The 23,046-nt window shown below is 43.9% G+C and overlaps 1 protein-coding gene across 3 annotated transcripts in view; it reads right to left on the reverse strand.

Annotated features, from left to right (window-relative positions):
- The window catches only part of LMBRD2 (LMBR1 domain containing 2), a 63,491-nt gene that overhangs the window by 13,661 nt on the left and 26,784 nt on the right, over window positions 1-23,046 (reverse strand). For all 3 annotated transcript variants that reach the window (XR_010243901.1, XM_063960963.1, XM_063960949.1), the window contains exons 7-11: window positions 3,852-3,926; window positions 3,281-3,394; window positions 1,800-1,980; window positions 1,234-1,415; window positions 387-520 (exon numbers count right to left, since the gene is read on the reverse strand). Coding sequence is in view for 2 of the 3 variants with exons in the window: in XM_063960963.1 (XP_063817033.1) it covers window positions 387-520; window positions 1,234-1,415; window positions 1,800-1,980; window positions 3,281-3,394; window positions 3,852-3,926 (686 nt within the window). In the remaining variant the exon portion in view is untranslated. The remainder of the gene's footprint in view (window positions 1-386; window positions 521-1,233; window positions 1,416-1,799; window positions 1,981-3,280; window positions 3,395-3,851; window positions 3,927-23,046) is intronic.

The following is a 23,046-nucleotide window of genomic DNA, read 5'->3' on the forward strand; positions in this document are numbered from 1 at the left end:
GGTTTAGCCATGTAAAAATAAAATAAAATTAAAAAAAAGTGTTGGGATTCTGACCGCCAGCATCCCGTTCCCAACCCCTCTCTGCCACTACCCATATAACGCAGTCTGCCCACTTCCAATGCTAGCTGCTTGCACAGCAATGATAGGTTAGCTCCGAGGTGCAAACAGCTCTTTCCTCTCCCCCCAGCCAATACTGTAGAGTAGAAAGAATGGCTGAGAACCATCATTTTTATTTTTCGCACGGACTCCTATTCTGTTTATGAATTAGGGCATGAGAAAAAATACAAATATTTAAAATAAGCAGTTTAAAATCCACTGCTTATGGGTTGAGTGATAACGTGGAAGGACTGGTAAGCGCAAGCACACAGGGCGTTCTAATGACTTACATGCCACTGAAGAGGAGGCTGTAGGCATCCGTTTGGTGGTGTGATGCAAAATAGTAATAATTAAACACCCGGATCCTGAAGACTGTTGAATAAACACAGATACTCAGGAAGAATATGGTGAGGAAACAGGCCACCTAAAAGCAATTACACAAAACATTATCAAGGCAAAAATAATGGGATTTCATTTGTGTGGTTCTAGGTGCTTCAATTGTAAATGGGGTGAGTTACCAACACTGTGCCCGTGTGCAGTAACCACTAGCAACCAGACCGCTTTCATCAGTACCGTACTGAAATCAAGTATCGAACTGTTGATAAAGGATTACTGCACACTTCATAGTAAATCATCCCATTGTACACTGTAACTACTGCAGTACCGACACCATCAGAGAGACACATTAGCTACAAGAGTCATATCTGAAAACAGACTATACAAGTAACACGGACACATCTATATGTAGAAGGCCTTGGCAGAACCGGCTATACAGCAGCATGCAAGCTATTTGTATCAGTTATCAGTAATTGCCATTTAATGCAATTTCTAGCAGAGGTCACTTGTGCATAGGAATCTCACTCCTGCCATGATCACTGGTTTAATTAAATATCTGCTCATTTTAAGTTGTTGTGGAAACTTCTACAGATCTAACTGAGAGTCATTAGTTGCTCTTTTTCTCAAGTCAAATGTTTAGTGGTCCATAAAACACCCACAAATGTAAAAAGCATGGCTGCTGCCACTAACTGTGCAAATAACACTTTTTAAAAGCCATTTCTGACCCTTATGTTATATTCATCATGCCACATTTTTTTTTATTTCTTCCCCACTCAACCCAGCCTGTGAGAAAGTCCTTACCTCAATATAAATGTAGTTGTAGGTCCTTTCGGCCTGTTGTATAAACACCGCAAAGAGAGACAGGACAGGGTGTGTGCTGAAGAAAGTGCACTCCGACCACACAACTACAGCAGAGAATAACGCCAGGATGACGGCCAGGACCCGAGAACACCAGGGACGGAACAGACACTCCCAGTACCACTCTGTGCAAAGAGGAGACATATTAATACATAAGGTGTCTTAAGTATACAGCCAATTCCATCACCTTTACATTTCTCAAAGGCATTCCCCACCCCAATTTCATCCTTACAGAATAAAGAATTTTAACTTCCACTCTGATTGATGGACTGTTCATTGTTACCTGGCCACCAGATAACAGTGTAACGCTGATGACTATGGAGAATTTTTTTTTATTACACTTTGTTTTTTTATATTTCATTAACAAACACGATACCAATTAGCCGAGCTTACATTAATTATTTGTAATATCATATACTAAATGTGTGGTACACATTAATCTGAAAGTCCTGTCCTTAAGATTCTACAACTGGCCTACATTACACCCTTCCGTCTGACGCAGCTCATACCAACGGTCGAGGTGTAGAAGTGTCGGGTGACCCAGCTTTCGGACTCCTGGGGGAAGGTGTGTAGAAATTGCTTTGTCGCACTGGTCTCATTTTTTGCTACATCCTCTAGGTGAAAGGCTTGTTCCAGGAGGATATGCCACTGGACCTGGGTCCGATTATGTCTCTGGACAGCATAGATCACCTATGGAAAAGTAAAAATAATCAATATACACTGTACATGCCCTCCACACCCCCAGGCTAGCAGTGTCTACCAAACAGGATGAATGAGGAATCATTTAAATCCAATGTCAATCTCTGCCTATAGCTACCCCTTTGTCGGGTGTGGTATGTTAGGTAGATTAGACTTAGGTCGACAGTGTCTAGGTCAACCACTAAAAGTAGGTCAACATGGTTGCTAGGTCGACAGGGACTCTAAGTCGACATGAATTTTTTTACGTGACGTTTTCTCCGTACAGTGACCGGGAACCCCAATTAGTGCACCGCTTCGCTCGCCATCCTTCGGGCAAGGTGCTTTGCTCCGCTACCGCGGCGCTCGGCACAGGTTACTATTCCCAATCGTTGTCCACGTGGATCGTAAAGTATGAAGAAGTAAAAAGAATTAAAAATAAAAAAAAAAATGTGAAAGCCTTATGTCGACATTTTGTGATGTCAACCTAGAACATGTCGGCCTAGAAACCATGTTGACCAATAGTGGTCGACCTACTTACTGTCGACCAAAAGACCGGATCCCCCTTTGTCTATCAATATTGCTCTATCATTAGCAAGACCTAAAAAGTAAATAAAATTTGTAACCTACTTACAAACTCTGGTTCAGTACACAAAATGCCCGATTCCTTAACTGTATTTGACAGATAGACTTAAAAGTTTTTTTGTTTTTTTTTACCACATATTGACTACACAGAGATGATCTATAGTACATCTCGTCAGAAACAGCATTTCTCTGACAGGACACAGATGAATGTTCCACCATGGTGACAGCCTTTGGTGCCAGTGTAGTGCTGGGAGTAAGATTGGTAGAATTGGGTGGGGAGGGGTGTTAAAATTGACAAACTTTTTTAGCAATATTTCACGATTTTTTTAAATTGCGCAATTCAATTACCAGTCCCTTCCCCCACCACTCTTGCACACAAAAAAAAAAATGTATCCGTTTTTAGGCGAAAACACAGGATCTAGGATAAGATCCCGAACCCAGGTGTTTTCGCGGCCACCCGAATGAGTGTCAGCATTCGGGAGCTAATTGGATAGCCTCCAGGGAATCAATTAGCAGCTAACTGAATACCCCCCCCCCCCCCTCCCCATATACCCAAATATAAAAACGGTGTCTTCATTGGGGTTGTCCCCCAAGACCTGAACACTGTCAGAATCTGGACTACCTCCAAACTTGTGCATGTTCCTTAGTAGGGATTAACTGTTGCACAAATGGGGCGGGATTTCATGGAACAAGAAAACAAGTAGGCATGGTGAGATACTGGCATGGTTACCTGTTTATGGAGTTTTACTAGCATCTTCTCACTGGGATAGTTGATATTCTTTTCTTCAAAGTCTTCGTAGTCATCCATGTTTCTCCCCATTTTCTCCTGGTACACACTGGGACACTAGATGGATCACATATGAATGTAATGACGATAAGGCTGAGGTTGCATGTACAGCAGTCTCAGGGTACAAGCGTCTTAACAAGTACTTATTTACAGAAGATTCCAAATACCCCGTATGGGAACATAATTTATTTAAACACAATTGAATTCAGTTTACCACTTGTCTCACATATATTTGCCCTTTAACACATATTTTAAATTAATGTTGTGGGGCCTTTGTTTCTTGAAGAACCACCAAACATTATGCAAAAATATGTTTAAAAAAAAAAAACTTATATTGTGCAGTGCCGCCCTGCATCCAGCAGGTGTCAGTATTGTTAGGGTTAGTCATATTTTGGTTTTAGGCATTCTCAAAACCATTTTTTTTTCAAAAACATAAAAGGACATATCGAGCTCCCAGAGATTGTGCCATGTGACACGAGGCAAAGGAAGCTACAGCGTCATTCTGTCCTCATACCTTTCTTAAAATGGTATCAACACATTTCCGCAAGGGGTGGTTGTATTTAATACATTCGTTCACTTTCCGCACTTCCTGTAAGGAAATAAAAAATACACACCTTATTGAAAACTAGCAGCTTTTGGCTTTATGACAACAGTAATATTTACGGAATCATTTCTGAGTAGCGAGGGTGTAATGGTTAGCATTACTGCCTCAAAGCACTGAGGTCGTGGGTTCGATTCCCACCATGGCCCTAACTGTGTGGAGTTTGTATATTCTCCCCGTACTTGCGTAGGATTCCTCCGGGTACTCCATTTTCCTCCCACAATCCAAAAATATACTGGTAGGTTAATTGGCTCCCAACAAAATTAACACTAGTGTGAATGTGTCTGTGTACATGTGGTAGGGAATATAGAATTAAAAGCTTCAAGAAAAAAAAGAAAAAAAAAAAAGAGAATCAACTTGATACCAGCAGCACGCTTTCCCTTCCACAAGAAAATGAATTCTTTATTCTCTTAAATATCATTTTTTACATATTTTATTGATATTCTACACAATCACAAAGAAGTTCCAATACCCATATGTGATGTATATAAATTTGTTATCACATATAGTGTATTATATGTCCCCCTATTTCATAGGGGTCATGTAAAGTGAAAAATAAAATAAATAGATAGAGACAGAATAAAGTGTAGAAAATGAAACAAATTATGTGAATAAGTGTGATTTAAAAAAGGCTTATGCACTGTCTTTGTTCCATATATTAGTCAGGTACCTGCGATATTTCAATTTTACTTTATGATTCTTAAATGACCACTTATGGACCCTACACACTTGAAATGAAAGATATGATAGATGAAAGATTTCCCATCAACAATTATGTGCATACACACTGAACAATGTCTGATGAAAGATTAGAAAGATCCAGCTTCATTTAAATACTGGGCATGGTTTTAGGAAGGTGGGCAGGTCTTCTTTGTACAATAAATAACAGCATACATTTAAAATCACTGCATATCTGCTCTGTAGTTTGGTGCAGTGTATACCTGGTAAACCTTTTAGCACTACCCATAAATAAAAACTCCACACAATTTTTAATTATACATTTTAGAAAAATAATAAAATTAGAAACATTCAAAAATAAAATAAAATAATAAATCACATGTACATAAGTATTCACAGCCTTCGAAAAACGTACAATTTTTACCACAAATTTGCACGATTGCTGAAATTCACATGTAATAGGATGTGATTTTGCACAAAATCGCATCTCTTTACTTAATCCAAAAATAGCAAGTGTCAAAATCGCATACAGATGTTTTCCAAGTGAAAATACTGAAAATACTGAAAATCGCAGATGTAATAGGATGCGATTTTGACACCTCACAGAAAACCTTACCAAAAATCGCCAGAATAATAGACCTGCGATTTTTGGTTAAGCATGCACAGACCAGTAATATCTGTGCATGCTTCTGCCTTTAAGGGGTACATGCAATTGCGGTCGAATTTCGGCTGGAATTCGACCGTTTTTGAATTGAACACAATTCGACATACACACACCCTCCCGCCGGGACCCGAATTCAACATATTCAATAAAAAACGGATTTGACAGTCCCGCTGTCGAAAAACGGACCAATTGACGATAGTGTGCGTCCTGGATTCGACTTCATGGAGGGCACAAAAGTGTTAAAAAAAAAAAACCTAAAAAAATTGCGTGGGGTCCCCCTTCCTAAGCATAACCAGCCTCGGGCTCTTAGAGCCAGTCCTGGTTGTAAAAATATGGGAAAAAAATTGACAGGGGATCCCCCGTATTTTAACAACCAGCACCGGGCTCTGCGTCCGGTCCTGGTGCCAAAAATACGGGGGACAAAACACGTAGGGGTCCCCCGTATTTTTTAACACCAGCACCGGGCTCCACTAGTCAGAGAGATAATGCCACAGCCGGGGGACACTTTTATATCGGTCCCTGCGGCCCTGGCATTAAATCACTAACTAGTCACCCCTGGCCGGGGTACCCTGGAGGAGTGGGGACCCCTTAAATCAAGGGGTCCCCCCCCTCCAGCCACCCAAGGGCCAGGGGTGAAGCCCGAGGCTGTCCCCCCCCATCCAAGGGCGGCGGATGGGGGGCTGATAGCCATGTGTCAGAAAAGGAATATTGTTTTTTGTAGCAGAACTACAAGTCCCAGCAAGCCTCCCCCGAAAGCTGGTACTTGGAGAACCACAAGTACCAGCATGCAGGTAAAAAACGGGCCCACTGGTACCTGTAGTTCTACTACAAAAAAAATACCCAAACAAAAACAGTACACCCCCACCGTGACAGTAAAACTTTATTACATACATGCACACTTACATTCATACATACTTACCTATGTTGACACGAGGCTCGGTCCCCTTGTCCACGTAGAATCCACGGGTGTGCTTCACGCACACTGCCGGGGGACATAATACATTGGTGGGCAGTGGTTTGTCCCCCGGCAGTGTGCATACAGCATGTGTTCTCAGTACACAGCATATCAATATGCATGCTGTGTACTAGGAACACATGCTGCATGCACACTGCCGGGGGACATAATGCATTGGTGGACAGTGGATTTTATTAAATTCATTGGTGGACAGTGTGTCATTGGTGGCCAGTGTGTCATTGGTGGCCAGTGTTTTATACATTGGTGGCCAGTGTTTTATACATTGGTGGCCAGTGGGAACACTGTGCTATACTTACCAAAGACGCGCTGCTCCTCTTCCACGATGCTGCGGCTGGCTGTGCTGCGGCTGCGCTCATCTTCAGTGACGGCCGGGAGTTTCCTCTGATGACGGCCGGGCGTGGCGTGCAAGCGGCGGGGCGGAGGATCGTCGTTATCGTGAGTATCGTTCATCGCTGATGCATACACAATGAACGATACCGCACATTGTATATGTCGGTAACGTTCAAATTGACTTGCATGTATCAGCGATGATAGACCAGCGATGAACGAGCGCGGGGCCGCGCATCGCTGCACGATTTGAACGAGATCGTTCAAATCGTGCAGTGTTATCTACAAGTGTGTAGGGCCTATAAGAGGTTTCTGCCAGTGATACTTGTCGAGGGTTACATATGTTGCAGTGTTCACACAATATTTACAAGTTCTCTATCAACTGGTCACAAGTAACATATTTGTTGCTTCATTGTAGCAAAATGCAGATGTCTCCATTCACACCACAATATGGAATATATTTCTGCCTACAGTTGCCAGATAGCGAGATTCCTTTAGTTATATTTATCCAGGAATGATATCAACATATGATTCAATTCCTTACACACTTATATTATATGTAAAGCAGAATCGCTGATTGCGTGTTGCTTGCTCTCACTGAATTTCGCTGTGATAGTATAAGCTTTTATTGATAACACTTCGCAGTGATGTAGGAATAAGAGCATGACACATGGGGATTCTTCTACCCTTATCCCATATATGTGTGGCTCGTATAGGTGTATTTAGCTACATATAAAAGGCTACAGATATAGCAATATTTGAATAGTAATTGTGCCTTCTTTGTTCATTAATAACAAATGTGACCTTTCATTGCTTTAAGATAGCATAATAAAGATAAAAACAACAAAAAGAAATACAACTCTGCGCTGGACAACAAAAGGCAGCAATCAATACCTTCTGGTGTTATCAAAACCAGAAAAAACAAGTATACAATGCAAAAGATGATATTATTTTGCGCCAATTTTTAACGGTAGATAGGAAATTTCAGTTATACAGTTCTTACTGTGAATAGTTCATTCGTCTTCTTAAGTGTATTGACTCATCGAATAGGGATGTTCACATGGAAAAAGAACACAAACAAAATGTCCCAATGATGTATAGTATTGTCTTGATGGTAACAGTCAAAAAGATAAAAGAATATGGGATATATTCAGATCCTCCACTCAGTGGTGATAGAAGGCATAATGGGATCACCCAAATAAGTGCGGTTGTCAGGGAAAATGATGCTCACTTCAAAGCTTACTTTCAAAAAGTCTGGTCCATGCATATAAAGGTATCTTTAAATGGGTCCTGGGATGGCGTCCTGTAATGGGTAATAATACAGCCGCTCCACAGGATATATATGGAAAACGGGAACAAGAAAGATGCTCCAATGTGTAGTACAGTAATGAATTTTTTAAAATGGAGAATACAGTAACCTTTAAACCGTGATGCTAGTAGGTAAGGGTCACCCACGAAGTGTGTCTCAATAATAAATGATGCTCACTTTAATGCTTACATAAAAGCGATGGATCCATACATATAAAGGTATCTTTCGATATTCTTTATCATCTATTCATCTGGCATGAAAACGTACATGTATGCTTACTTGAATTTAGCGTTGTCCACTCCTATAGCGGTTTCTTTCAGATCTACTTGCTGCCAACTTCGAGCTGTTGTGTAGGTGTCTGGGTTACACGAAGAGAGACAAGTAGTATATGCGCCTGGGTTACACCTCAGCTGGCTCCCCCTATTCACCATGCATTGTGCACCGCTTTCTCCCGCTGGAGCTCGAAGTTGGCAGCAAGGAGATCTGAAAGAAACCGCTATAGGAGTGGACAACGCTAAATTCAAGTAAGCATACATGTACGTTTTCATGCCAGATGAATAGATGATAAAGAAGATCGAAAGATACCTTTATATGTATGGATCCATCGCTTTTATGTAAGCATTAAAGTGAGCATCATTTATTATTGAGACACACTTCGTGGGTGACCCTTACCTACTAGCATCACGGTTTAAAGGTTACCGTATTATCCATTTTAAAAAGTTCATTACTGTACTACACATTGGAGCATCTTTCTTGTTCCCGTTTTCCATATATATCCTGTAGAGCGGCTGTATTATTACCCATTACAGGACGCCATCCCAGGACCCATTTAAAGATACCTTTATATGCATGGACCTGACTTTTTGAAAGTAAGCTTTGAAGTGAGCATCATTTTCCCTGACAACCGCACTTATTTGGGTGATCCCATTATGCCTTCTATCACCACTGAGTGGAGGATCTGAATATATCCCATATTCTTTTATCTTTTTGACTGTTACCATCAAGACAATACTATACATTGGGACATTTTGTTTGTGTTCTTTTTCCATGTGAACATCCCTATTCGATGAGTCAATACACTTAAGAAGACGAATGAGCATAATAAAGATGTTTTTAGACAACACTGCAATGTATGAGATATTCTTACTCTAGAATGCTGGATAACGAGTATCTCTCTAATTTTTCTGTATTGAATGATGCCAGCTAATTTTGACCTACTATTCCTCTATTTATCCAGAAATAGTGCCAGCATATATGTATGAATTCCTAACACACTCTAATAATAAATAACGCAGGTTGGCTTACTACGGTTTTCTTAGTTACTGCCTATTCCTGCAGGAGTATCAGACTCATAATTATGCAGCATGGGTATGCATTCCCATGCTTCCTGTTAGTCTGATCCTTAACTGGGATATTCTATGCAAATTGCCCCTCTTTAATTATCTCTTATTCTAGGATAAATCATAATAGTCCATTTGAAAAGAGAAATAAAAATCATGGCACTCGTGGTTTGATAATACAGAATTCCCAGTGATGGACTTGTTAGTTGTGTAAGGATCACAGCATGACACATACTATCTTTTCCTTCCCTTCAAACACGTATATGGCAGACATATTACTGTTTAGAAACATAGAAACATAGAATTTGTCGGCAGATAAGAACCACTTGGCCCATCTAGTCTGCCCCTTTTTTTTTTTTTTTTTTTATATTTTTTTTTTTTTTTTTTTTAATCACTAACCTTATTTGTTCCTTATTTCTTTGTAAGGATATCCTTATGTCTATCCCATGCATGTTTAAATTGCTCTACTGTCTTAGCCTCTACCACCTCTGATGGGAGGCTATTCCACTTGTCCACTACCCTTTCTGTGAAATAATTTTTCCGCAAATTTCCCCTGAACCTCCCCCCTCCAGTCTCAGTGCATGTCCTCGTGTCCTATTGCTTCTCTTCATTTGGAGAATGTTTCCCTCCTGGACTTTGTTAAAACCCTTCATATATTTGAAAGTTTCTATCATGTCCCCCCTTTCTCTTCTCTGCTCCAAACTATACATATTGAGATTTCTTAGTCTTTCTGGGTATGTTTTGTGATGTAGGCCATGCACCATTTTAGTTGCCCTCCTTTGTACAGTTTCTAATGTATTAATATCCTTTTGAAGATATGGCCTCCAGAACTGAATACAGTATTCTAGATGAGGCCGTACCAATGACCTATACAGTGGCATTATTACTTCTTTCTTTCTGCTGCTGATTCCTCTCCCAATGCAGCCAAGCATCTGACTAGCCTTCCTCATTGCCTTGTTACATTGCTTACCTGCCTTTAAGTCATCTGAAATAGTGACTCCTAGATCCCTTTCCTCCTCAGTAGTTTCCAGTATAGTGCCATTAATACTGTATTTAGCTTTAGGATTTTTGAGACCCAAGTGCATGATTTTGCATTTTTTGGCATTAAACTGTAATTGCCAGACTCTTGACCATTCCTCTAGTCTACCTAGATCCTCAATCATTTGTTTTACCCCACCTGTTTCATTTCATTACTTCAATATACATGATGTTTTAATGGGTCATTACAAAAAAGACACAGGCTTTGAATACATATTCCTAATGATGCAGACAGCGCACAGCAATGCCGATGACGAAGCTTAGGAAAGTGAAATGCGCATCGGCATTGCTGTGCGCGGTCTGCACCATTAGGAATATGTATTCAAAGCCTGTGTCTTTTATGTAATGACCCATTAAAACAGCATTTATATTGAAGTAATTAAATGAAACAGTAATATGTAAAGAGGGGCAATTTATCTATTTATTTTATTTTTCACTTTACATGACCCCTATGAAATAGGGGGACATATAATACACTATATGTGATAACAATAAATTGATATACATCACATATGGGTATTGAAACTTCTTTGTGATTGTGTAGAATATCAATAAAATATGTAAAAAATAAGATTTTAAACCTACCGGTAAATCTTTTTCTCGTAGTCCGTAGAGGATGCTGGGACTCCGTAAGGACCATGGGGATAGACGGGCTCCGCAGGAGATATGGGCACTTTAAGAAAGACTTTGACTCTGGGTGTGCACTGGCTCCTCCCTCTATGCCCCTCCTCCAGACCTCAGTTAGAGAAACTGTGCCCAGAGGAGACGGACAATACAAGGAAAGGATTTTTGTAATCCAAGGGCAAGATTCATACCAGCCACACCGTATAACTTGTGATATACTACCCAGTTAACAGTATGAAAAACAACATAGCATCAGTCCAAGACCGATGAAACTATAACATAACCCTTATGTAAGCAATAACTATATACAAGTCTTGCAGAAGTAGTCCGCACTTGGGACGGGCGCCCAGCATCCTCTACGGACTACGATAAAAAGATTTACCGGTAGGTTTAAAATCTTATTTTCTCTAACGTCCTAGAGGATGCTGGGACTCCGTAAGGACCATGGGGATTATACCAAAGCTCCCAAACGGGCGGGAGAGTGCAGATGACTCTGCAGCACCGATTGAGCAAACAGGAGGTCCTCCTCAGCCAGGGTATCAAACTTATAGAACTTTGCAAAGGTGTTTGACCCCGACCAAGTAGCAGCTCGGCACAGCTGTAGTGCCGAGACCCCTCGGGCAGCCGCCCAAGGAGAGCCCACCTTCCTAGTGGAATGGGCCGTAACCGATTTTGGTAACGGCAATCCTGCCGTAGAATGCGACTGCTGAATCGTGTTACAGATCCAGCGAGCAATAGTCTGCTTTGAAGCAGGGCCGCCAACTTTGTTGGCTGCATACAGGACAAACAGTGCGTCTGTTTTTCTGATCCTAGCCGTTCTGGCCACGTAAATTTTCAAAGCCCTGACCACATCAAGGGACTCTGAATCCTCCAAGTCACGTGTAGCCACAGGCACGACAATAGGTTGGTTCATATGAAAGGATGAGACCACCTTAGGCAGGAATTGAGGACGGGTCCGCAATTCCGCTCTATCCATATGGAAAACCAGATAGGGGCTTTTATGTGATAAAGCCGCCAATTCAGAAACTCGCCTAGCCGAAGCCAAGGCTAACAACATGACCACCTTCCAGGTGAGATATTTCCACTCCACTGTCTTAAGTGGTTCAAGCCAATGTGACTTAAGGAAACTTAACACCACGTTAAGGTCCCAAGGCGCCACCGGAGGTACAAAAGGAGGCTGAATATGCAGTACTCCCTTCACAAAAGTCTGTACTTCAGGTAATGAGGCCAATTTTTTTTGAAAGAAAATGGATAAGGCCGAAATCTGAACTTTTAATTGAGCCTAATTTTAGGCCCAAATTCACTCCAGTTTGTAGGAAGTGAAGAAAACGACCCAGCTGGAATTCTTCCGTAGGAGCATTCCTGGCCTCACACCAAGAAAACATATTTTCTCCATATTCGGTGATAATGTTTAGATGTCACGTCCTTCCTAGCCTTTATTAGCGTAGGAATGACCTCATCCGAAATACCTTTTTCCGCTAGGATCATGCGTTCAACCGCCATGCCGTCAAACGCAGCCGCGGTAAGTCTTGGAACAGACAGGGACCTTGTTGTAACAAGTCATGCCTTAGAGGAAGAGGCCACGGATCTTCTGTGAGCATTTCTTGCAGATCCGGATACCAGGTCCTTCGTGGCCAATCTGGAACAATGAGAATTGTTCTCACTCCTCTTTTTCTTATTACCCTCAACACCTTGGGTATGAGAGGAAGAGTAGGAAACACATATCTACTGGAACACCCACGGTGTCACTAGGGCGTCCACAGCTACCGCCTGAGGGTCTCTTGACCTGGCGCAATACCTTTGTAGCTTTTTGTTGAGACGGGATGCCATCATGTCTATTTGGGGTAGTCCCCACTGACTTGCAATCTCCACTCTCCCGGATGCAGATCGTGTCTGCTGAGGAAGTCTGCTTCCCAGTTGTCCACTCCCAGAATGAACACTGCTGACAGAGCGCTTACATGATTCTCCGCCCAGCGAAGAACTCTGGTGGCTTCCACCATTGCCACGCTGCTCCTTGTGCCACCTTGGCGGTTTACATGAGCTACTGCGGTGATTTTGTCTGATTGGATCAGAACTGGTCGATTGCGAAGTAAGATCTTCGCTTGACGTAGGGCGTTGTATATGGCCCTTAGTTCCAGGATGTTGATGTGAAGACAAGTCTCTTGACTTGACCAAAGTCCTTGGAAATTTCTTCCCTGTGTGACCGCTCCCCAACCTCGGAGGCTCGTGTCCGTGGTCACCAGGATCCAGTCCTGAATGCCGAACCTGCGGCCCTCTAGAAGGTGAGCACTGTTTAGCCACCACAGGAGAGATACTCTGGCCCTGGGGGACAGGGTGATCCGCTGATGCAATTGCAGATACGACCCGGACCATTTGGCCAATAGGTCCCATTGGAAGGCCCTTGCATGGAATCTGCCGTATGGAATGGCTTCGTATTTTGCCACCATCTTTCCCAGAACTTGAGTGCAATGATGTACTGACACTTGTTTTGGTTTCAACAAGTTCATGACTAGAGTTATGAGTTCCTGCGCTTTTTCCTTCGGAAGAAAAACCCTTTTCTGGTCTGTGTCCAGAATCATGCCCAAGAAGGGCAGACGAGTTGTAGGATTCAGCTGCGACTTTGGAATATCGAGAATCCAGCCGTGTCGCTGTAACACATTCAGTGAAAGGGATACGCTGCTCAGCAACTTCACCTGTGATCTCGCTTTTATGAGGAGATCGTCCAAGTACGGGATAATTGTGACACCCTGCTTGTGCAGGAGCACCATCATTTCCGCCATTACCTTGGTGAAAATTCTCGGGGCCGTGGAAATCCCAAACGGCAACGTCTGAAATTGGTAATGACAATCCTGTACGACTGATTAGGAGGATATATGGAGACATGCAGGTATGCATCCTTTATGTCCAGAGATACCAAAAAATCTCCCCCTTCTAGGCTGGCGATGACCACCCTGAGCGATTCCATCTTGAACTTGAACCGTTTTAAGTAAAGGTTCAGGGATTTTACATTTAAAATGGGTCTGACCGAACCGTCCGGTTTCGGAACCACAAACAGAGTTGAGTAGTACCCCTGCCCTCTTTGAAGCAGGGGAACCTCTACCACCACTTGTTGCATACACAATTTGTGAATCGCATGTAATACTATCTCCCTTTCCAGGCGTTGTTTCGGTAGGGCCGATTTGAAAAACCGGCGAGGAGGCACTTCTTCGAATTCCAGCTTGTAACCCTGAGAAACAATTTCTATTGCCCCTGGATCCACCTGTGAGTGGACCCAGACGTGCCCCCACAGGAGCCGACTCCCTCAGCGGAGCCCCAGCGTCATGCGGTGGATTTAGCAGAGGCCAGGGAGGACTTCTGTTCCTGGGAACTAGCTGTGTTGTGCAGCTTTCTCTTTCATCCACTAGGGGACACTGGAGTCCTATACAGTAGGGGTGTGAAGCCTGCAACAGGAGGTGTGGCACAATCTAAAATTAGCATTGTCTGCACAGCCGACTCCTCCCCCTTCACATCCCTCCTCCCTTAGTTTGAAAAATTGTGCTGGAGGTACAGCACGTGGAGCACTGAGCTCCTGACTAAAACTTTAACGTGTGCTGCGTCCTCCTAATAAAAGGGGGACAAGGCTGCTGAATATTGGAAGAGACAAATATCCTTATTGAAGGGACCAGCATCTCTCCACAGGAGATCCTCCAAGTACAAACTGAGGGAGCAACTAATAGTGAGTACTGGTCAAATAGCTTAGGCTAGGGTCTTCCATGTACTATTCTTATATTTATTTATTTTTTTTCTCTCTTATAAAAAGATCCTTATTTAAAGTGAATGCAGGTTATAACCCCTTTTATATGATATCTACAGTGGCCGGCGCGTGGGAGCCTTAGTGCAGCGGGAGTCAGCCTGTCTTCCCTGTGAGCAGGGAGAGATGGCAGAGCGGCGCGCTGCACAGCGAACAAGGAGACCCACAGGCGGAGCACAGGCGCCACTACGGGAGACGGCCAGCGGGTCTGGAGTGCGCCGAATAGAGGACTCGGCGCGCACCAACGGCCAGCGAGTGGGGGTCAGAAAGAGACATCAGGACCGGACGCATTAATCAGCAGCGCATAGAAAGTGAACATATGCGCAAAGCTTGAAACAATAACAGTGCTGCAGGCTCTTTTCAAAAAACTTACATTTAGTGGGGGCCATGTGTAATCGTTTTGGCGCCAGGCTGAGGTAAGGGATGGGTCCTCCCCCTCCCCCCCAGTAGTGTACATAGGGGAAGGTTTTTTTTATAAAAGAATTAGCTCCCCCTGCTGCACTGCCTGGATAGTGTATGCATTCATATAGTAGAGAGATCGTTAGGTAACAGCTCCCTCTGCTGGTGTAAAATATATATACAATACATGAGGATCTCCTGAAAAGTAACCAAACTTTACAAATTATATTTTCAAGGGACTTCTCTGTTTCAAAGATCCTGGAGAAAATACACGGAAGCAAGCAGATAACTCTAACATCGTAGCTGATTTACAGTTGGGGTGTGAGGGTTGCGAGTCTGCTGGTGTTTTATTTTCTTTCTTTTTTTTACTTTTTTAATTTTTGTGGAGATATAAAAATTTTGATCTGTTCCTTTTATATAAAGAAAAAAGTACGGGTAATTCCAGCCGGATCCAATACCTTCGCTTCCGTCATCTCCCAGTCTTTCTCTTCCTAGTTTAAAGGGTGAAAGCACTGTGTGCTACCCTGGTAAAGGGTTTAAAAACAACATGGATAAGGCAACCAAGACCTCAAAGACCTGTTATGTTTGTTACGAAATGTAACAAGAGCACGCGGGTTGGCAGCTCCGGGGTGTGCGACTCCTGCTTAGACAAGGACGCTCCACCCCGGGAACAGTGCTCTGGCTAGGGCATGGGAAGTCAACCTTGCTAATAGAATCTCCAAGGAGATGGCGGAATCCCGCAAGCAGCAATCGGAATGGGCTGCGGGATTATCAAAGTCGATGGAGGAATTTCTCATCAAGTTAACGCCGCCCGCACACGCAGAAACGAGTGTGTGCAAAGCTGTTAAAAGAACTCTTCCTATTATACCAGAATCTGAGGAGGAAGAGGGTTTTCTTCTTGATACGGAGGAAGGTGAGTTAATTAAACCTAACCTCGGCAATCTCGGGTCTTGACTCCTTAATTGACGCGGTAAAGGAGATCCTAAGCTTTAAGGAAGGGGAAATCCAGGAGCCGGAAGATTTCGATTTGTTCGAATCCCAAAAGCCGCGTTCAGCAGTGTTTCCCATTCCTAAATCCCTCCAATCTCAGATAGAGGAGGCTTGGAAACAACCTGACAAACGGTTTCAGGTAACTTACCCTCTACCTAAGGGTGTAATGGACAAGTGGGAGTCCCCGCCGGTAGTGGATGCTTCCCTAGGAATGGTTGTCAAAGAAGACAATCTTGCCAATTCCGAACATAACTACTTTAAAGGATGCGTCAGACCGTAAGGTTGACACTGCGTTAAAGTCAATGTCTGTAGCAGCAGGTGCAGCGCAGAGACCTGCGATTATCTGTGCTTGGGTCAACAAGGCCATGGGTGCATGGTCCGGACGTATTGTACAAGCTATTGAGGAGGAAAATAGCTTAGAAGAGATTACCCAACTGGCGGAACACATTCGAGAATCTGCTTCATACTTGTGTCAAGCTTCTAAGGATATTAGCAGAATAGCATCGGCTAGAAGGATTTTATGGCTCAGAGAATGGCAAGGAGACTCTGACACCAAGAAGGCGATAGAATCCATCCCCTTTAGGGGTGAAATGCTGTTCGGACCAGAGTTTGACAAGTGGATTTCGCAGGCTACAGCGGGAAAGTCCACTTTTCTCCCTACTCCTTATACGAGAACCGCTCCACAAACTAGGAGAGGTTATTCGGGACCAGCATTTACTTCATTTAGATCACAGTCCTTTCGAGCCCGAGGTAGGGGTTTCGGTACACAAGCACGTGGGTGCAGAGGTAGAGGCCGCTCACAGGCAGCAACCAGAAAGCAGGATAAACCTGCTGACAAGACCGTGGCATGACGGCCTCCCAGCTCACCTGGGGTCCCCCTTGGTGGGCGGCCGACTGGAATGTTTTCAAGACATCTGGGCCAAAACCTCACCAGAACTTTGGGTGAACAACTTAATCGCTCAGGGATACAAACTGGAATTCCAACAGAGGCCTCACAGTCAGTTTTTTACAACAGGATTGCCTCAATGCCCTCAAAAGGCAAGGGCACTACGGGCAGCAATTCTAAAATTGCTACAAGCAGAGGTCATTATTCTGGTTCCCGCTTCTCAGAGAGGAACGGGGTTCTATTCCAATCTTTTTGTCGTGCCAAAGCCAGACGGGACGGTCAGACCAATACTCAATTTAAAAGTTTTCAACCAATTTTTAAAGGTCTACAAATTCAAGATGGAATCAATCCAATCAGTCATTGCAGGCTTAGAACAGGGCGAGTTCATGGTATCCATGGACATAAAAGATGCATATCTGCATATTCCAATCTGGACTCCTCACCAGGCTTACTTAAGGTTCGCACTGGTGGCGGATCACTACCAATTCCAGGCCTTGCCGTTCGGGTCTATCATCAGCCCCAAGAATCTTCACAAAGATCATGGCTATCATGGTTGCAGGACTGAGACTGTTGGGGGTCACGATTATACCTTATCTGGACGATTTACTGATCAAGGCACCATCTCAGAATCGACTGCTCAAGGATGTTCAGACATCCCATCAATTTCTAATTCAACATGGATGGATTGTCAATTTCCAAAAGTCAAACCTCATACCGACTCAACGGATTCAATTCCGCTGTCTCATCTTGGACACGGTACTATTACGTGTGTTCCTACCAGAGAACACGGTCCAGGACCTACAGAGATTAGTGGCTCAGGTACTGAGGACGCAAACTGTTTCTCTGCTCCTCTGTGTGCAACTTCTTGGGAAGATGGTGGAGTCGTTCGAAGCTCTCCAGTACGACAGACTTCATTCCCGACCATTCCAAATAAACCTCACTGCTCGGGGAGCAGGCTCGCACTGGCTTCTCCATCAGAGAATCAGACTTCAACCGCAAGTACGGGTCTCCTTGATATGGTGGTCGTTACACAAAAACCTTGCAGCTGGCAAGAAATTCGGCATTTCGGATTGGAGGAACCTGACAACGGACGCCAGTCTCAGAGGTTCGGGAGCCGTCCTAGAGGACCATCAGTTTCAAGGACGGTGGACGCTACAGGAGAGCAAACTACCCATAAATATCCTCGAACTAAGAGCAGTTTACAATGCGCTTCTCTTAGCAGAAGACCTAGTCATGAATCAACACATCAGGATTCAGTCGGACAATGTCACAACGACGGCTTACATAAACCGTCAAGGAGGAACAAAGAGCAGGATGGCGTTAAAGGAAGCCACAAAGATCTTGTTGTGGGCAGAAAGACGAGACATCATTCTCTCGGCAGTGTTCATTCCAGGTGTGGAAAACTGGGAAGCAGATTACCTCAGTCGCAAGGACATGCATCCGGGAGAGTGGTGCCTACATCCACGGATTTTCGACATGGTTGTGAGAAGATGGGGTCTGCCTCAGGTGGACCTAATGGCGTCTCGACAAAACCATCAGCTGCCCAGATATGTGTCAAGGACTCGAGATCCCGCAGCAGAAGGAGTGGACGCATTAACACTTCCTTGGTGTTACAGGAGGGTTTACATATTTCCACCATTCCCACTCATACCCAGGGTTCTGAAAAGGGTGAAGCGGGAACGAGTGTGGGCAATTCTAATCGCACCAGATTGGCCCCGCAGAAGTTGGTACTCAGACCTGTGGGGGTTACTTGCGGAAGATCCTTGGAGGTTACCTCAGAGAGAGGACCTGCTATCTCAGGGACCGTTCCCACACCCCGGCCTGAACAGGCTGCGTTTGACGGCGTGGCTATTGAAACCCGGATCTTAAGAAACAGAGGCCATTCCTACAGTGATTGCCGCAAGGAAACCAGTCACAGCCAGGCACTACTACAGGATTTGGAGACGGTACATGGCTTGGTGTCAGGAACGGGGATGGAATTCAACGAACTTCCACTTATCTCGACTTCTCCTTTTCCTTCAGGCCGGTCTAGATGGAGGGCTCAGACTGGGCTCTCTGAAGGTTCAGATTTCGGCTCTCTCCATCCTTTTTCACCAGCGGTTAGCATCCTTGCCAGAGATTCAAACCTTTTTATAAGGTGTTCTGAGGATTCAACCCCCTTTTCGTCCTCCCACGGCACCATGGGACTTAAATTTGGTGTTAGAATATTTGAAGTCACAGACTTTTGAGCCGTTGACAAGAACAGACCTGAAATATCTCTCTTGGAAGGTCACGTTATTACTTGCCTTGGCTTCGGCTAGGTGGGTTTCTGAGTTGGGAGCCTTATCCTGTAAGAGTCCCATCTTAGTGTTTCATGAGGATAGGGCGGAACTCCGTACAAGAGCAGACTTCCTTCCGAAGGTGGTTTCGGGGTTTCACGTAAACCAGCCAATAGTGGTCCCATCTTTCCAGGGACTCACAGATGAGGACGTGTCATTGGATGTTGTCCGATCTTTACGCGTATACGTACAGGTTACGTCGTCCTTCAGGAAGTCGGACCATTTGTTTGTCCTTTATGATGGGCCAAAGAAGGGTTGGCCAGCATATAAATAGTCTTTGTCTAGATGGATTAGACTTGCCATTCGGCAAGCTTATATTTCCTGTGGCAAACCGGTTCCGGTTCAGACGGGTGCCCATACTACCCGATCAGTGGGTGCCTCGTGGGCAGCTGCCAGGGGTGCTTCCACTACTCAACTATGCAGAGCGGCGACGTGGTCTTCAGCCCACACGTTTGCGAAATTGTAAAAGTTTGATACTTTTGCGTCCGGAGACTCTAAGTTCGGACATTTAGTTTTGCAGGCCACCGACAGCACTCCCTCCCTGGGGGATAACCTTGGGACGTCCCGTACTGTATAGGACTCCAGTGTCCCCTAGTGGATGAAAGAGAAAAGAGGATTTTGGTACTCACCGATAAATCCATTTCTCTGAATCCTCTAGGGAACACTGGACGCCCGCCTCGGTGCTGTCAACCTGCTGTGTTCAAAGTTCTTGTTTAATCACTTCGTGCAAACAGCGTTAGTTATTCGGTTAAGAGTTCTTGGATGCTGTTTGATATGTTGTACGGTTCGGTTCCTCGCCATGTCCTATTCTCTCAGTCACATTTTTCAAACTGAGGGAGGAAAGATGTGAAGGGGGAGGAGCCGGCTGTGCAGACAATGCTAATTTTAGATTGTGCCACACCTCCGGTTGCAGGCTTCACACCCCTACTGTATAGGACTCCAGTGTCCCCTAGAGGATTCAGAGAAATTGATTTATCGGTGAGTACCAAAATCCTCTTTTTCCCCTCTGCCCTTACCTCTGGCAAGAAAGGACGATCCACGTGCTCTCTTGCTTTTATTGGAACGAAAGGACTGCATTCGATAATGAGGCGCTTTCTTAGATTGTGAGGGGATATATGGCAAAAAATTTGATTTACCTGCCGTAGCCGTGGAGACTAGATCAGAGAGGCCCTCTCCGAACAATTCCTCACCCTTGTAAGGCAACAGCTCCATATGCCTCTTTTAGTCGGCATCACCTGTCCATTGCATGTTCCACAGGACACGTCTTGCAGAAATCGACATAGCGCTGACTCTAGAACCCAGTAGACTAACGTCCCTCTGGGCATGTTTTTTATTATATATATATATATATATATATATATATATATATATATATATATATATATATATATATATATATATATATATATATATATATATATATATATATATACACACACATATATACATATACACACACACATACATACATATACACGTACAGGTTGAGTCTCCCTTATCCAAAATGCTTGGGACCAGAAGTATTTTGGATATGGGATTTTTCCGTATTTTGGAATAATTGCATACCATAATGAGATATCATGGTGATAGGACCCAAATTTAAGCACAGAATGCATTTATGTTACATATACACCTTATACACACAGCCTGAAGGTCATTTTAGCCAATATTTTTATTAATTTTGTGCATTAAACAAAGTGTGTGTACATTCACACAATTCATTTATGCTTCATATACACCTTATACACACAGCCTGAAGGTCATTTAATACAACATTTTTAATAACTTTGTGTATTAAACAAAGTTTGCATACAGAGAGCCATCAGAAAACAAAGGTTTCACTATCTCACTCAAAAAATTCCGTATTTCGGAATATTTGGATACTCAACGTGTGTGTGTGTGTGTGTGTGTGTGTGTGTGTATGTGTATATATATATATATATATATATATATACATATACATATACATATACATACATACACACACACACACACACACACACACACACACATGCTAGGCTAGGGACATTAACATGGTATCCTTTATCCTTATCTAGGGTGTTTCAATCTCCGCTGATAAGGTATCTGTCTACGCTGCTACAGCGCTATAAACCCATGCCGACACAATCGCCGGTCTGAGTAGTGTACCAGAATGTGTGTAAATGGACTTCAAAGTACTTTTACTGCATGCTATCTGCAGGATCCCTGAGGATAGCTGTAAAGTCAGCGCTACCTTTTTTGGGTAAACGTGTCAGTGCCTTGTACACCCTAGGGGAAGGTTCCCATCGTATCCTGGCCCCATTAGGGAAAGGATACTCCCTGAGAATTCTTTTTGGGAAGCTGCAGCTTCTTGTCTGGAGATTCCCGCTCTTTTTCTTCATGAGAGGAGGGAAATTTACCTCAGCTTTCTTCCCCTTAAACATATGTACCCTCGTGTCAGGGACAGATGAGTCATCAGTGATATGCAAAAATAAGATTTTACTTACCGGTAAATCTATTTCTCCTAGTCCGTAGTGGATGCTGGGAACTCCGTAAGGGAATAGACGGGCTCCGCAGGAGATAGGGAACTTTAAGAAAGCTTTGGATTCTGGGTGTGCACTGGCTCCTCCCTCTATGTCCCTCCTCTAGACCTCAGTTAGAGAAACTGTGCCCAGAGGATATGAACAGTACGAGGAAAGGATTTTTGTAATCTAAGGGCAAGATTCATACCAGCCACCCCAATCACACCGTATAACTTGTGATAACTACCCAGTTAACAGTATGAACAATTAACATAGCCTCGGTTCAAGACCGACCAACTATAATATAACCCTTTTTGAAGCAATAACTATATACAAGTCTTGCAGAAGAAGTCCGCACTTGGGACGGGCGCCCAGCATCCACTACGGACTACGAGAAATAGATTTACCGGTAAGTAAAATCTTATTTTCTCTAACGTCCTAGTGGATGCTGGGGACTCCGTAAGGACCGTGGGGATTACACCAAAGCTCCCAAACGGGCGGGAGAGTGCGGATGACTCTGCAGCACCGATTGAGCAAACACAAAATCCTCCTCAGCCAGGGTATCAAACTTATAGAACTTCGCAAAAGTGTTGGAACCTGACCAAGTAGCCGCTTGGCAAAGCTGTAATGCCGAGACCCCTCGGGCAGCCGCCCAAGAAGAGCCCACCTTCCTAGTGGAATGGGCCTTAACCGATTTAGGTAATGGCAATCCTGCCGTAGAATGCGCCTGCTGAATCGTGTTACAGATCCAGCGAGTAATAGTCTGCTTTGAAGCAGGAGCGCCAACCTTGTTGGCCGCATACAGAACAAACAGAGCTTCCGTCTTCCGGGTCCTAGCTGTTCTGGTCACATAAATCTTCAAAGCCCTGACCACATCCAGGGACTCAGAATCCTCCAAGTCCCGTGTAGCCACAGGCACGACAATAGGTTGGTTCATATGAAAAGATGAGACCACCTTGGGCAGAAATTGAGGCCGCGTCCTCAACTCTGCCCTATCCACGTGAAAAATCAGGTATGGGCTTTTGTATGATAAAGCCGCTAATTCCGAGACACGCCTTGCAGAAGCTAAGGCCAACAACATGACCACTTTCCAAGTGAGGTATTTCAACTCCACTGTTTTGAGTGGTTCAAACCAAGGTGACTTGAGGAAACAATACCACGTTAAGATCCCAAGGCGCCACCGTAGGCACAAAGGTAGGCTAAATATGCAGCACGCCCTTCACAAAAGTCTGTACTTCAGGAAGAGAAGCCAATTCTCTTTGAAAAAA

The sequence above is a fragment of the Pseudophryne corroboree genome, chromosome 1 (assembly GCF_028390025.1).
Source record: "Pseudophryne corroboree isolate aPseCor3 chromosome 1, aPseCor3.hap2, whole genome shotgun sequence".
NCBI classification, from domain to species: domain Eukaryota; kingdom Metazoa; phylum Chordata; class Amphibia; order Anura; family Myobatrachidae; genus Pseudophryne; species Pseudophryne corroboree.